Below are 16,593 nucleotides of genomic sequence, written 5' to 3' on the forward strand. Positions count from 1 at the left end.
GGAAGGATGTGAATTTCTCATGGAACACAGGAAAGGTTTGATAAATACCATAGAAATGCTGCATCATTCGGAGGTCCGTTGTGATCTCACCAGCACAAGTGACGCCAAAAGTTCAGGTCGCCACAAAGATAATCACGTCAGGAATCGTTGATGAAATTCATTGAGTGATATCGGACGATCAGAGAGAGAGTACATTAGATGGCTGAGGCATGTCAAGTGAGAGGGTACATCATATTCTACATGAATATTTGGACATGGAAAAACTATCCGCGAAATGGGAGATGCAATTGATCACACTCGACCATAAGCACAACCTCACAGAAGTATTTGCTGATGTTGCTTGATGATGCTGCAACCCGAAAGATTTTTTGCTCCGTTTTGCAACTGAAGAATCAACATGAATCCCTTACAATACATCAGAGACCAAAGAGCAATCGAAACGTTGGGTGTCACAGGGAAAACTGAACTAAAATGGGCCAAGATGGGTCTGTCATCCAGCAATTCATGGACACAGTTTTTTGTGATATACTCGGTCTTATTCACATCGATTACCATGAAAAGGATACAGCGATCACCGTCAAATATTATTGCAAATGTAAAAAATGGCTGGGTGGTAACCGATTTCAGTGGTGAGAAGATATCATCATCGGAACAAACGTTTTCTTCTTTGAGGGCATTTGTAAAATGTATTATTTGGGAGGAAGGACTGTTTTGGAAAATCAAACGCTTATTTGTCGAAAAATGTTTCTTATTTTAAAGACAATGACTTATCTAACAGCCCTCGTATATATAACTCACAGACAGAAGCAATAATTTCATAAAGTTATTAGAAAAACATCCAACCTTGAAAAAATTTATCTGGAATAGAGTTTTATCAAACGAAGAAGTTAAATGCAGGAATGTTTTTCGCAACACTAGTGCAATAAAAAAAAACATAATAATTAAAATCGTCCTAAGTAGCTGGCATTCTGTATATGGGCTAAAATGTGCATCCAGAACTTTTTGTCACAACTTTCATCGATATTCTGGAAAACAACTATGTATTAAGTCCCGAATAAAATATTTTTCTCGTTTTGCCCATACTTGAGTGGTCCAGAGGAGATATTCTAAATATTGAATGTAAACTTGTGATCTCATTCATCTTTCATTTTATTCAGCTACCAGGAAGGGTACGTATATGGGATATATGTGTTCTGTTTTTGTCTTTAGAACATGAGTTGGGAATGAAGCTCGAATACTCTGGAATTTCTTTAAAGCTTCATTGATACCTTCAACTAGAATGAAATTAATACATTAGATTTGGAACTTGCATCCATTAGGAATTTTCTAAATAATGATCTTCAAATTTATCAACATTTTCCAGTTTTTGAGCTGATTTTGGATTCTTTATGTGTAGCAATGCAAGCGGCAGAGAATCAGGAAGCGATTTCTGAATGAATTTGTTACCTTATTTGGGATTATTACCTGAATCTATATTTGAAATCAACCCAATCATACATAACATACCCATTTGAAATTATGAACATTTTTATAAAGTATAATAACTAACACAATTTGCCAATGTATCAATGAAAGACTGGTATAAAAAAATCGGAGTGTGAACAATAAACTCGTCTGGAAACAGTAATCAATAATGATATAACAATAACTCTAATAATAATAACAATAACAAGAAGTAACAGCAGTTAAGAACTTCCTCCGCAGCAAATTATCAGCATAAACTCCGACAGCTCTGGTCATCGGAACTGTCAGGAAAGATCAATGTTGCTGCAACTAATATGCTTCCTGTTCCAATCTAACTCTACTCATTTGAAGTAGTGAAAGGGACTCAGTTGAAGGTGTATCAACTCGACTTGCACCTCCATAGGAGTTTGCATTCCATATTGTCCGTTCCACGGTTGTAATTCCCTCAACAACAGGGAAGCCATGGAGTGTTTGGAGTGTCTACATCACAGAATGGTACTGGATGGAGCCTGTCAAGTCGTCAGGAGATAGTATCCCTTTCTCTGCATGGTCCGTGACTTGAAGTGATCAGAACTCTCTAGAACCCGTTCAGCAAAGGGCTCTCTTAAAAACCGCAGACCACTTCACTCCTGCAGATACACGAGCATAAGCCAGTGCATGATGTATTCTTCAACAACATTGAAGATTATGGCTTATCAAAGCGCCTGACCTTTGCTTTTCTCAAGTTGGATGGGCTGAAGTCTCGTGATGGGTATAGAGGTTTCTGATACAAGGTGCAGGGCCTGACGCGAGGCGTCTGAGGTCCTAATGCACTTGCTGTCAGCATGTCCTGCATATGCGCTCTTAGCCTATATCCGTCGACGAAATGCGGCCCTAAGAATGCTCCATTATCACTTACAGCACTTTTACGGTATTGACGAGACACCGGTGTTGCCCTACGCTCCGGGAGATATTAAATACGTTGTAGGGAACGAGAACTGTCGAATTTATTGAAACTACACGTCCACCACCCTTAGGCTCATACAAGCTAACCTGATGTAGTCCTTCTTGTCCGCCAGAGCAAGACTATATTTGTCGAGAAGTTTTCAGCTCCTGGCGTGACGAATATCGTCCGAAAAGAGAAGGAAAAATAGATGAAACATCAAGGTTGTCTCTTTGAACCAGACGACATCGTCTTCAAAAGAGACGATGTCACGATGGTTGATATGAATATTGTAGTCCTTGGTGAAATGATGCCTTCTCTCTTCTCGAATCGTGCCGGCTTGCCGCACTACGGCAGAAATCCTAGCTGAACACATGCAGAAGGCTGTCATTCTGTCACTGCGCTCGCTCAGGGCACATGGTTCTCGGATCCAATGATCACTTACCCCACGATCTGGGGAGTGGTGGTTGGTTGATAATGCTGGTGTGCCCTCCTGGATGTGTCCGGACTTCGGGAGATAGAGCCTGATCAGCGTAAACTTAGGTTTAAAAATAATAATAATGTTTATAATAAATTTCCATAGAGTATTTAGTGCAGTAAGAACTTTTTTTCATGGTATTAGACGGGTCAAATACAAGTAAAATACACCTATAAATAGAGTAAACCGGAATCAAAAATGTCAATACGTCCGAAAGAATTTTTCAGCCAGACTATTCGATTATACTGATTTAAAAAAATGATCATAGAATACAGTACAGAAAAAATGTTGTTCCGCAACATTATCAGAATCGAAAAAGTTGTTCTCATTATCGTTGAAAATATCATATTGCATATTTGATATTAAAATAGCTGGAGAAAATTTCAGAGTATACGAGAATGTAGTATTTCTAAAAATCTCATAGTAATCATGGGGTACTTTGGTTCACAACATTCTATAAGAAACTTTTTCTCGTTAACACTAATTTTCGCTATGAAGTAACTTCTCATAGTTGGCTTAATGCGCCTCAATGGAAGCAAAAGCCAATATCATAGAGTGAGTAACTTCTCATTGTAACTGATGAAATTTTTAATTACTGCATGGTGTATTTCTTAGTAAACTAATCATAATCGATGGTACGAAAACAAAGCACATAAATCTCTCACAAACATTTTTCCAGGGCTTGAAAAGGTCGGTAACAACGTTACGTGGAGGAACCTTGGGGTATGCCGAAATTGTAGCTGTCAAGGTGAGGGGACACTTGACAGCATTTTTTGCTGTTTTCCCTAGTAGCCTATTAGGAGGATGTCTTTTGGTGTTGTTTACTGATTTTGCCACATAATCAGGTCCAATAGTTTACTTAATCATTCATGGGTTTATGAATTTTTGATTTTCAACTGGTTTTTTACTCAAAAATGATTTTTATTGCCCAATTTTCATTAAAAATCAAAAATAACTGTCATATATCTTCAGCATTCTCTGTATCTACTTGATGAAGACAATTTTTGGAACTCCTGCTGACTTCCATAAAACTAAGAACTATTTAAGTGAATAATTTTGCAAGATATTGGACCTCATTATTCTTCAATGTTTTACGTATCTTAGTTTTTCAGTATTTTTCAGCATGGCTATGGGTGGAACTGCAGCAACTTTTTTACTGTCATCTTCACATTTTGTTTTTGTTATGTTGTAGAGCTGAATTCACTGTTAGTATCGTTTCTAGGGGCTACAAGAAAGGGGCCATAACATTTCCGGGAAACAATTATCACATTGAAAGTGAGTTTTTTTTATTTGGCAATCACACATTTCATCCTCACACGATAAATGACAGATATTTTCATACAAGCAAGTTAACAAAAGATACAATAGGATAGTCGATTCAGTGATCATCATCTCTATAGAAAATTGATGTCTCCAATGCATATCTCTCGAAATTGTTTTTTTTTAATTGTTCCTTGAAAATATAGTTATGTCACCACATACAATTGGAAGAGGAGATTGAAAGTGAAAATCCAGTTGTGAATTAATACTTGATTTTTGAATTGCAACAAAACGGAACCAGCAAAAACCATTGAGCAGCAGAAGCAGAATCTGCAACAGGAGAGAAACTAAACTTATCCTAATCAAGTCAGAAAACACTCAAACTCAAACAATGATTCGTCCATATCAGTGTAAAGAAACCCTGAATAGCTGAAGCTAATATATAATCAGGTCTAACTGATTTATAGATGCAATTATATGCAATATCGCGACATGTTTCGCTAACACAGTAGCGTTTTCGTTGTGAATTACGTGTAGTTCATGAAATCATCATCATCGTTTATTTACACAAAAAGAAAAACAGCAAGCATAACAAGGCTATACATTTTGCAAATAAACATTGGGAAACCCATAGAAGCAACAGGTGTTGCTTGTGCGTGGTGTAAATAAATTTTCATAACTTCAGATACTAAAACTAATAATGAGTATAAGGTTAACAAAAGGAAAGGGTGAAATAAATATACACAGAACATTCAAAAACTTTGTAGACGTGTAAGTAGATATAAAATTAATCATATGTGGTATAAATAAAATAGATTAAAATAATCATTATAACAATCATAAGAACATCCGAGACTTTTATATATAAAATGAATCACATGTAAAAAAATCACTCGAATCACAAAACAATTGGAGACATGTAAGGATGAAATATATATCTATAAGGATGGAAAATGACTATGGATCTTCAACAAGTAATGGCCGAATCAATCATAAAAATAAATGATCCACAGGTACTACTCTTGAGCTGAACCTCCTGGTTATCTGAAAGAATTGAGATGGTGTATTTTGGCTAATATGTGCAAATGGTACTTCCTAAGCCACAAATATGTATTGCTTACCTATCTGAACAAGTTAGTCGAAGTCCAGACTATGTAAAGGAAAATATACCATGGTGTATGAACCTTGAAGTGGATTATTCTTCAGCAGGATAACAGAGTTACAGTCATGCCTAATGAAATGAAAATCCAGTCACTAAAACCACAAGTATAAACTTTCGCAAGTTGAAATGAAGGGTCAAAAGTACATCTACCTACCTACTCCTGGAAAAATGTAGAAAGATTCAAACAATTGTTATAACATTTGGTGAAAAACTTCAAACCCCAGACAAATATCACTCAATATAAGAATGTAGGCTTTCACTGCTGTAGTCAATGTTTTGGTTGGTGTCCTGATTTCGTCGTGATGTCCTTTCGTTACAATCTCCAAACGTTTCAACTATAACTGCGGCAGTCATCTTCAGTGGCGAGGTCGAAGTACCCTTCTTGACGTATCAACTGAAACGTTGGTACTGTCACAAAAATTACTTATATTGGAGGCACGAGAGGAGTAAAGGTAATCGCATTGCCGACTCTTCAGCCAAGGAATAGGCTGCACTAAGAATTTTATGACCCAGTAGCACCTACGGCCTGATGACTTCGACAATTGCGGAACTAGTCAAACGTTATACCCATGCTCAATCCCTAAAGACATGTGATGGAATCAAAGTATGCAATTTTGCCAGGATTACCTTAGGCGATCCTGGGATGCTGGCGCCAAATAAATCTCTGGCGATGACCAGGAAAAATCTACGCTTAACACTAGGATTTCGGACTGGCCACTGTCAACTCTGGAAACACCTCTGCAATATGAGGCTAGTGGACACACCTCAATGCAGGATGTCTGAACAGGAAGATGAAACTGTCAGGCATAAAGGTGATGTCTCCTAGTGACCTGTCCACCTTCCTGGAAGGGACAGGATGGTCGATGACCCAGGAGGACAACTCCTCGGGAGGATGTACAGTAGGTCACATGTGGCCTAAGTGCTGTTGGCCTACACTCACTCTCCCTTCTCTACAGATACAGTTACTTATATTCAATAATTAGATGATCATCCTCAATATCACTATCCGATAGTGAATGTAACACACAAACATCAGAATCAGACTTGAGCCATCTGCTCTCAAAATTATGCAACATCACCTGGAACAGAGAGATAAACTTTCATTTTTCGAAGCTAAATATACTGTTATTTCAGGCAATTTGTTCGATGGAACAAACAGACACAGGAAAATTGCGTTATATGCACAAACAAATTGCTTTTTTGTTTTTATTGCGTATGAAAATATCTGGTAACATTCGGTGCTGTACCATAACTTGTACACACCCCAGCCTTAATTTGACATCGCAGCTTTGGTTTAATTACACTCGTAAATTATTTCACCACATACTTTTTGGGTGTTGCACATGGCAGTGTACGGTATATAGTTGGCAGGCTTGAAATATTGCATAACGTGAAAGATCAATAGTGCAAATATTTATAAGGAGGACTTCGTTTTGATCATTCATACATAGGATTAGTTAAAAATGTCAATGCAATTTAAAACTATAGAAATACAATACGCACAGGATATTGAGTAAAACATTGAAACAGAAAAATAGCATTGAAAGGAAAATGACAACATTAATATTTCGGAAATGAAATAAATACTGCAGATAATTTGAAAGTATCACCATTCACAGTGATACGAATAGGGGAAAAGCTCAATGACATTTGAAGTAATACAAACAAAATAATTTCTGGTTTGCAATACTTAGTTCTCCAGTGCACGATATTTTCAATAATCTTACTAGTTGTCACCTAACAAGAATATATTTCCAAACAATCGTCCAACAATGCCAGTACATTCGATGGCAGTGAGATGTCTGAGCTTATCCTATAATTCACAATGAAACCTTCAATGTTCTTTGTTTTGATAAGAAATTGGTCCTTATTAAATCAAGAGGGTGATACTTTTCTATAAGGTTATTTATTGTCACAGGTTAGAAGAGTATGTGTTCACATCGAGACTATGGAGTATATTAATTTTGCAATGTTGTCAGACTGTTCTCAAAGTATGTATTTCTACATACATTACAAAACAATAAGGAAACTCAATGAAACTATTTGAATATTATTGGTGATCACTTGGTGATCGAAGCACATGTCAAGGTGTTGAAATAACGGTTTTGTGTTGGTAAAAATCTCCAGTAATATTCATGACTACATCAAAGTTACAAACAGTTCATCATTTAAAGAATACGATTGCCAACAATTCAGAAGTTGAACTACTTGGAATTGTTATGGATGACAAATTAAATCGGTCGGCGCATATTGAGCATCTACGTAAAAATTGAACTAATCTCTCTTCATATTACGGAAACAGAGCAAATTTGCTAACCTGGCAGTTTTCAGAAATATTTTCATCAACATCTTAATCCTGTATTTTTCAAAACCTGCCCTAATTTTTAAATAGTGAATCAGTGTTGGCGAATTTTGCGTCGCGGCTGGGCCTGCACCCGTACAAAATTCAACGCCTCAGGTACTAAAGGCAAGCGACCATAGACAACGACGTGTATTCGATGAATTGTCTCTAAAGTAGTAGGCAACTGACCCCAAATATCATCGAGAACTCATCTTCAGCGATGAGGCCCATTTTCGGATGAACGATGTTGGCCAGATCACCACTGTCAACGGCAATTATTATCAACTCCTTTTGGGATGGCATAACCCATGCCATCGGTCGAATTCAGCATAATTAATTAGATAACAAGACAGCTTTCTCAAAAAAAAATTTCAGATTTTTCATGTTCAGTGAAAGTACTGTATTCCATTGATGACTGTATTCCAATTTAGATGACTGTGTCGAGAAATAATGAATGGGAATTTTACACGTAAAATTAGACATTTGTGGTGCACTGTTTGAAACCTTTGGTGTAGTAATTAATATTACTGGAGTTTTTTCCCAACACCAAACTGTTATTTCAACGCCTCGACACGTGTTTCAATCTCCAAGTGATCATCTTCAAGAGGAAGTTCAATATTTCTCTTGATGGTGTTGGAATTGAACTCAAGTAATATTCATTGAAATTAGACATATTAAACATTAACCTCTCTTCATAGGCTTTGTCAGCTTGATCTCATCCAGCAACTTCTGTATCTGTAGCCAATCTCTCTTTAGTTTAATCAATATTACATGTCGACCTATAACTATCTCTCCATTTATGAACATCATTCTTCAATAAAATCTGAAGTTGGAAGCTGAAATAGCGAATGCACCACTAGAAGTCGCTCTTGAACATCACCCTTTCCAGAAGCTGTAGGGGCTGCTACTATATCATGATGATTCTTTGAGTGCAAAGTAGATGTGAGAACGAATCACTTTCTAAGTTAAGGGTTGAGGGAATCATTTTGATTGACATTTGCTGGTTACTTTCGAGAGAAATCAATTTGTAAGTCAATAATGTGGATGTTTGTTGAAGAAATGAGTCGTACAGTTGAATCTAACAGCTCAACGACAGATAATCATTCCTCAATATATGAAAAGTGGTCAGAAGTGTTAGTTTTTTGTTGGTATCAAGCTTGAGCTCATAACTCGAAAAATATCTTGTTCTTACCTTTATTTCACGCTGGAGGAATTGGCACGGTGTAAGTAGCTTTCAGAAAACGATTACATTATTTTTACATTATATATACTTTATTGTTCAAAGAAAAAATCTTGTTGACAAAGTTAGTGAACAAATATAAAAGAATACATGAATGTTCTATGAATATAAAAATATAGATAAAATATAACGTAAACTTATGTACAAAAACACTGAATAAAAAACCACAAACAATGGTTGAAACATTCATACACATAAAACATGCTAAGTTATAAGTGATCGGTATAGAACTCAGTCAAACTGTAATAGGGTCTACTACTCAAAATTTTTTTAATAATGTTTCTGTACTAATTGGTATCAATATTAATCTCTTTAGTGTAACTCGGCAGATGATTATATATGGAAGCAGTTCGAGTCACTTATTTTCCATTAATGGAAAACTTGTACGAAATATAAATTGCGTTATTGATTCCATTATTGAGCAAACTTGGTAGACTTACAGTATCAGATTCATTTTACTTTTCATTGTTTTTTTGTCATGTATTTTTCCGTTACTACCAATATAATTATGTATTACAAGAAGTCGAAATATTATAATTTTGAATGTTGCATGTTTTTGATAAAAAGTAGCTTTTGATGGCGTGTGTAAAACAATGCTTCCGTAGAGAATGTATGATTTCAGAAGTGAGTGATATTTCAAAAAATCTACTGAAAGGTAGGCAACTGAAAACTATTGATAAATTCCATATAGGCAGTCTAAGTCTATGTGAAAAACTTCGTGATGAGAATAGGGAGTGTATTGAAAAAATATCAATATCATTACACTTTCCACACCATCAAACCACTCTTGGATGTTTTTAATTCCATACCTAAGTATATAAGAGCATTGCGTTGCTGTTTAGAAAGTAATTTAATTATTTTATTGGTTCTATTCTCATCTCCTGAGGGAGTTTTTGTTCTTTTTGAACCGTAACATAATTTTTTATGAAAATGTTACAACGGTATAGTCTCTGAGTCTGACTAATTCGAATACAATTTTCATCCCAAAAAATCGAGATTGACTTGAAAAATGCATTAATCTGTTCAAAAATTAAGGTGAATTTTCATTTTCTTCTAAAAATATTGATTTATTCATCAATTTCTATTTTGCCCCCGTCAATGTAGTCTGTAGTGAGTGTAGGCCACATGTGACCCATTGTACATCTTTCCAAGGAGTTGTCCTCCTAGGTCATCGTCCATCCTGTCCTTTCCAGGAAGGTGGACAGATCTCTTATCTCTTATCCTGAGGTGGGTTAAAGTGCACAACAGGAGTGGAGGTAATCGCATTGCCGACTTAGTCCAGCCAAGGAAGCGGCTGGACTAAGAATTTTAGGACTCAGTGGCACCAACGGCCTAATGACTTCGACAATTGCGTAACTAGTCAAACGTCACAACCATGATCAATCCCTAAAGAGAATTTCTAACTGGCCATTGTCAACTGAGAAAACACCTCCATAATATGGGGCTAGTGGACACACCTCTATGCAGGATGTTTGAACAGGAAGATGAGACTGTCAGGCATGTCCTATACGAGTGCTCGGAGTTATGGTCGATAAGAGAGTGTGTGTTCGGCGAGTCTTGGCCTATACCTGCCGATACAAAGGAGGTGTCTCCCATTGACGTGTCCACCTTCCTGGAAAGGACAAGATGGACGATATCCTAGGACCCTAAGAGGACAACTCCTCGGGGAAATGTACAATGGGTCACATATACTCTAAGTGCTATGGGCCTACACTCACCCACCCTACTCTACAGACACAGATACGTAGCCCTTGAACTTGAACATTCACCTCATTTTTTCAACAGTCCACATATGTTTAGGTTTCCTAGAAAATTGAAATTATCATAGCATAAAGTATATAATTTCTTGAACTGGTCGTAGAAACTATATAATTGTGGAAAAGAATAGTAGAGAGAAGCCACAAACAGTTCCAATCGTTCAATACAATTGATTCTGATTCTGGATTCACAAATCCTATTATAGAACTATTTTTCACTATTTTCTGAATATAAAGTTTTTCACTATCCGAAAAATAAAAATGAATGAATCATAGAGAATCTACTGAATCGTAATAAAGAGCAAACTTTTCCCTTCATTATATTAAATTATGACTTCTATTTGAAAAAACAGCATGTTTCCAATTGAAACGTTGTTCAAGAGCGGATTTTTTTTGAGTTTCGAAAATGAAAAGGAATATATTTCCGAAACATCAACCATCTAAAGAAAGCTAATTACAAGAATTGCAATGAAAATGACAAGTTATTGAATAATTGAACTCTTCAGAGGTTTATATCACGCAGTGACTTTTCGGAGTTGACTTTTCTGTTTTTCTTTATTGATTCAGCTTTTTCTATTTTCCAGATTATGAAAGACCGATATTGAGAAATATCTTTTGATTTTAATGGTCTATTTTCAAAATAATAATGAAATGAACATAATTACTCACAATGAAGATACGTATGAAATGAAAAATATCAGTAATGAATATTTTGATATGTGCCAAATGGTTGCCCAAAATGAAAAAAGCCTATATGTCAGGATCATTCATACATTTATAAATTTTCCATCTAATCAACATAAAAAATATATCTAAAAAAAGATTGGTTGAGTAACAATATTAGTTTTTTCTTAGCAAAACAATGTTTTTCTTGGTGACTTTTCAAATTCAATTCAATTCTTTTTCAGAGTTCGAAAAGTAATTGTTTCGTGTTGAAAAAACTACTTTTCGAGCTCTAAAAAAGAATTTAATTGAATTTGAAACGTTGGCAAGAAAGCAATTGTTTTTTTGAGAAAAAACTAATCCTGTTACCCAACTAACCATTTTTTAGAAAAATTATTGGATCACTAAACTAGTTAACTGAATAAAAAATATCGACAAACCAATAAATTCCTGCAACTGTAAATATGTACTGAATGTAACATCATATTTCCTCCTATTTACCTTTATTGCATTATCTCTAGGGCGAACCTGGAGAGCCAGGACCTCCAGGTCCACCAGGACCGCCAGGACCTGAGGGCATGCCTGGCCATGACGGAAGACAAGGCATGCCTGGGGAACCTGGTCCAGCTGGAGACCGAGGGGAACCAGGCCCTATGGGACCCATAGGACCACCAGGAATTGACGGTCTGACTGGCCCAAAGGTAAGAAAGCATTTTCCATAACTTTTGAAACAAAAAACTACCTCGTTTTAGTTTTATCATTCAGTTTTCATCATAATTCATTTCAACCATTTCTTCATTGCTCATTGCTTTTAGGGTGAAAGAGGTCCAATGGGAATCAAAGGTGTTTCGGGATATCCGGGATTGCCAGGACATATGGGTTTGCCTGTGAGATTTTCATTAATTCAATACATTGAATATCCACGCGGATGACATTTTCTATTATTCCTCATTTTCTTTTTTTTTTTTTTCACTACAGGGGCTTCCGGGTAGAAACGGCACTACAGGAAAAGTTGGTCCTCGAGTAAGTTCTTCGAATGGTGTCTGGGATTTGATATCGCTTGTAGACCTTTAGAAAAAATAATTGGTAGACTAACTCCTCATACTTATTTTAGAAAAATAGGGTATATTTTCTACATTTCTGATGAATATTCTCCCTCATATCAATTTTCATTAGACTGTCCATCAATCATTGCATCAAAATTCCTGAACATCAGTTAGTTTCAACCTGAAGACATTTTGTATCCCAATTTCAGAAGGAGTAATAACCAGTGGCAAATGTATATTCCATAGAAAAATCAGATTGTGTTTGCAAAAAATAATTGAACGATGTTCATTACATTCCAGAGGATAGAAGTTACTTTTGAAAAAAGTTTTCTTCATTATTATCTCCTCCCAATTATCTCAGTCTCCTTAGTCTGTTCTCGAATATTAATGAGCCATTTTAACTTGCCTTGTTGGCGAAACAACTGCCGCAATAGATTTTCAATTATTGGAACACACTTGCAGACCGGTTTCGGGCTGTTTGGCACTCGTCGGTGCCAGGTAGTGTCTATCATCAATATAAAGTCCATCATTTTTGATATAATTGAAAATCGAATTCCTTCGAGAATCATTCTTTGAACTAGGCTGAAGCGGACTACAAACAACAGGTTTTTCATCGCCCCATCTGCCTGTGAACGAGGTATCCAACCGCATAACCGAAATTTGCCCAATTCCCCGTGTAAGAAAAAAAAACTTTTCACATATTGTCAGTGGGCATACTTGAGGAGTGGCTATAAATCAAATCATCTAAAGGAACAATTAGTTCCGACTTCTTATCGCATATGCAGGAATAACTTCAGTGAAGAATCCTGCACGCCCTTCGTGGTATTAGCCAGGGAAGAAGTTGTTTTCTGATAGGTAACAGTCCATTTACCTACAGTGTAGAGAGTTGAAACTGTCCTGAACGAATTACTCCTTTAGATGATTTACTTCGTTGGTTCACTGAAATATTATGGCTCTTCATGGTTGTTAATACTTTGTCAACATTATCTTGTTTTTGATGGGTGAAATTCCATCATCATTGGCTGCTCTCTGGCAACACAAAATTCATACATGTTTTATTTTACTAATTATCACAATAAACAATTATTACTAACCGTACATTCAGTAGAGTACTAACCTCAATAATAACCCCTCATTATTTTCGTTTTTTTCATTGAACGCTGTAGAGATGTAAAATGATTTCGATTTGGTAATTGGTACTGAAGTCGGGCCTCCTAGTAGAACTAATGAGAAGTACATGGCTAATACCATCGAGTTAATTCGAATTGGATACTTCTTAAAGATGAATTCATCTGAAATTTGCTTCAACTGATTTAACTCATATCAATAATGCAATAATGCAGTCTGAGGAAAATATTTCGTTTAATTAATATTTCTTTGATGACATCAATTTTATTCGCCTGCTATGAGGATGAGAACAAAGTAATGAATAAGTTGTATGTGATAGTGTTGGTCGTGGAAAATGTTGAAATCAATTTTGAATGAAGAATCTTTCTCGAATATTTTCAACCTTGTCACTTCCATCTACTCGAAAAGGAAAGATCCACCTCTTAAATCTTCAATGTGATACGAGGATGTGATGAGAGGTTAAATGATACTCCATTGGTAGGGGCCATCGATTTCACTTTGTATTGCATTATACGCTATTTTGTTCAGAAAGTGGGGTAAAATTTTATTTTCCACATAAAATATTCATATATTCATCAATTTATATTTTGTCCCCTTCATAGTAGTCCTCCTCAGATACAATACACTTGTGCCAGCGTTTTTTCCAATCTTGGAAACAGTTCTGATAAGCACTTTTTGGTATGATATCTCTCAACAATTTGGTTTCAGTCTCCTCAATAGTCGCAAAACGCCTTCCTTTCATGAGTGTTTTCAATATTGGAAAAGGAAAAAGTCACAGGGGATTAAATGTGGTGAATACGGTGGCTGAGGTTTAATTATGGTATTGTTTCTTGCCAAAACATTACGAACAAGCAATGACGAGTGAGTAGGTGCGTTATAGTGATGCGAAAGCCAATAATTTTTATCATACAATACCGTACGTTTTCTTTGTATTGCTTCTATAAAGTTAGGTTAAGTCTAAAGTGAGAGGGTCTATTCGACCCTCCACTGCAACCCGCAAGGGTTTATTGTGGCTCACACCTATTCACACTCGCCCAAATAAACCCAGCTTCTTAACGAAGCCGATTAGTTTGTATGGTGAGTGATCCTCAGGTCAGATGGTGAGAGTACGTCTCTGCCGGACTCTAAAAACCTGATTCGTTCCCTAGAGGGGCAGGCACAAAGTATATGCTCTGCTGTTTCATCATTCTTCAAACAGAGGCGACACACATTGTCTTCCGATAGTCCAAGTCTCTGCATATGATGATTCAAGGCCTGTTAAACATCATACTGTAGTCCAACAACTGTTTGGTATCAAGCTTCGAAGGGTGAATGAACGTCTTGGACTGAGCCAATCCTGGAATCTTCTTGCCATCCAGGTGTTCAATGTTTGTTTGGCAAAGCCTAAAGCGATGCCAATGAGAGGTTCTGCTCCGATGAAGTTACTTGCAGCACCCTCCTTTGCAAGGTGCTCAGCAGCCTCATTGCCTTCCAGTCCAGTATGGCCAGGAATCCAGACCAGAGACAATCTGTTAAGTCTTCCTATCGAGGAGAGTCCTTTTTGGCAATTTGCTACCAATTTAGACGTTGCTCGGTAGGAGCCAAGAGCTACCAACGCCGCTTGACTGTCCGAGAATGTCCGCTTGAAATACAGTCGCATAAGTTCCTAGGCAGACGACTAAAACACCTGCACCAGAACCCCTGCACCAGAACCGGAAGGTGTTTTTGATTCATCTGTGAACCAACAACTATCTGCTCTTAATATTTCCTTCTCCCGGAGGATCCAGTTCTCTCTACTCGGGAACAGTACTTTATAAGGCAGTTCGTAATTGACAGTTGGAGGCATACAGTCAGAGGTCATTTCCAGAATGTTGTGACTTCCAGTGTCAACCAACAGTCTGTTGCACTCTGCATTAAATTACTTCTATTGCAAGCGGCGCATAACTTCAAGACAATACTTCCTATTGACCTTATGAGCATGTGTCATGTGCCGGGAACTCCTGGTGCATTACTCCACGGTAATCGAAGAAGACAGTAGGCAAAACCTGCACCAGAACCCCTGCACCAGAACCGGAAGGTGTTTTTGATCCATCTGTGAACCAACAACTATCTGCTCTTAATATTTCCTTCTCCCGGAGGATCCAGTTCTCTCTACTCGGGAACAGTACTTTATAAGGCAGTTCGTAATTGACAGTTGGAGGCATACAGTCAGAGGTCATTTCCAGAATGCTGTGACTTCCAGTGTCAACCAACAGTCTGTTGCACTCTGCATTAAATTACTTCTATTGCAAGCGGCGCATAACTTCAAGACAATACTTCCTATTGACCTTATGACCATGTGTCATGTGCCGGGAACTCCTGGTGCATTACTTCACGGTAATCGAAGAAGGCAGTAGGCAAAACCTTGACATTTGATCGAACTTGGCGTGCTATTTTTGGTCTTAGCTTTCCTGAGCTCTTCCATTGGGTCAATTTGACTTTGGTTTTGATGACGTAACCATATACCCATGATTTGTCATCAGTTATGACCCTTTCAAGCAATTTTGGATCGCCGTTGACGTCATTTCAACAACAATGTGCTGGACGCCCCAGCATATCAACATTGATTCTGTTAATCTTGTACCACTTGTTAACATTTTTTTGACTTAGAGTACAATCACCGTATGCCACTGTTAACCACAACACGTGTTTTCAGAGAAACACGTGTTGTGGTTCCGCACACTGTTGAAATCTCACAATAATGTGTTACATGGATGCATAGTGGTGAACATTCCGAACATTCCTTGAAATGAAGTGGAGTTCAGATTTTTTTCAATTACGATATCATTTGTTTGCAGATCTTCGAAACAAAAAAAAAATACTCAATTTCTCATAAACGACCAATCTGATTTCCAAGTATAAAAAAGTGTTAAATGGAGATTTGAAATATCTATTGAAAGAAAGGCGACGATTGAAACAATACTCATACTTATCATGAACATTTTGTCTGACTTTCATATCTTGTCTCGTTCAAAACCTGATTGTCCAGTTATTTTAGGTCAATTTAGGCCCGTATTTCAGAAAGTTGACATAACCAGCTGTAAATTTGTATCAACTTTGTATTTGGGCATCATGAAAGTATTTTCAAAATTCACATATGATTCGCCGCAACTT

The 16,593-nt window shown here is 36.9% G+C and overlaps 1 protein-coding gene across 1 annotated transcript in view; it reads left to right on the plus strand.

Annotated features, from left to right (window-relative positions):
- LOC111517305 (uncharacterized) overlaps nucleotides 1-16,593 on the plus strand; it is a 633,122-nt gene that overhangs the window by 555,474 nt on the left and 61,055 nt on the right. The window contains 7 exon segments of the mRNA XM_023173418.2: nucleotides 1,158-1,169; nucleotides 3,544-3,612; nucleotides 4,087-4,117; nucleotides 4,120-4,139; nucleotides 11,809-11,988; nucleotides 12,103-12,174; nucleotides 12,266-12,310. Coding sequence (XP_023029186.2) covers nucleotides 1,158-1,169; nucleotides 3,544-3,612; nucleotides 4,087-4,117; nucleotides 4,120-4,139; nucleotides 11,809-11,988; nucleotides 12,103-12,174; nucleotides 12,266-12,310 — 429 coding nt within the window.

This window comes from Leptinotarsa decemlineata, unplaced genomic scaffold (genome assembly GCF_025532065.1).
Source record: "Leptinotarsa decemlineata unplaced genomic scaffold, Ldec_3_MD MMD2_tig00026330_RagTag_RagTag, whole genome shotgun sequence".
Taxonomy (NCBI): domain Eukaryota; kingdom Metazoa; phylum Arthropoda; class Insecta; order Coleoptera; family Chrysomelidae; genus Leptinotarsa; species Leptinotarsa decemlineata.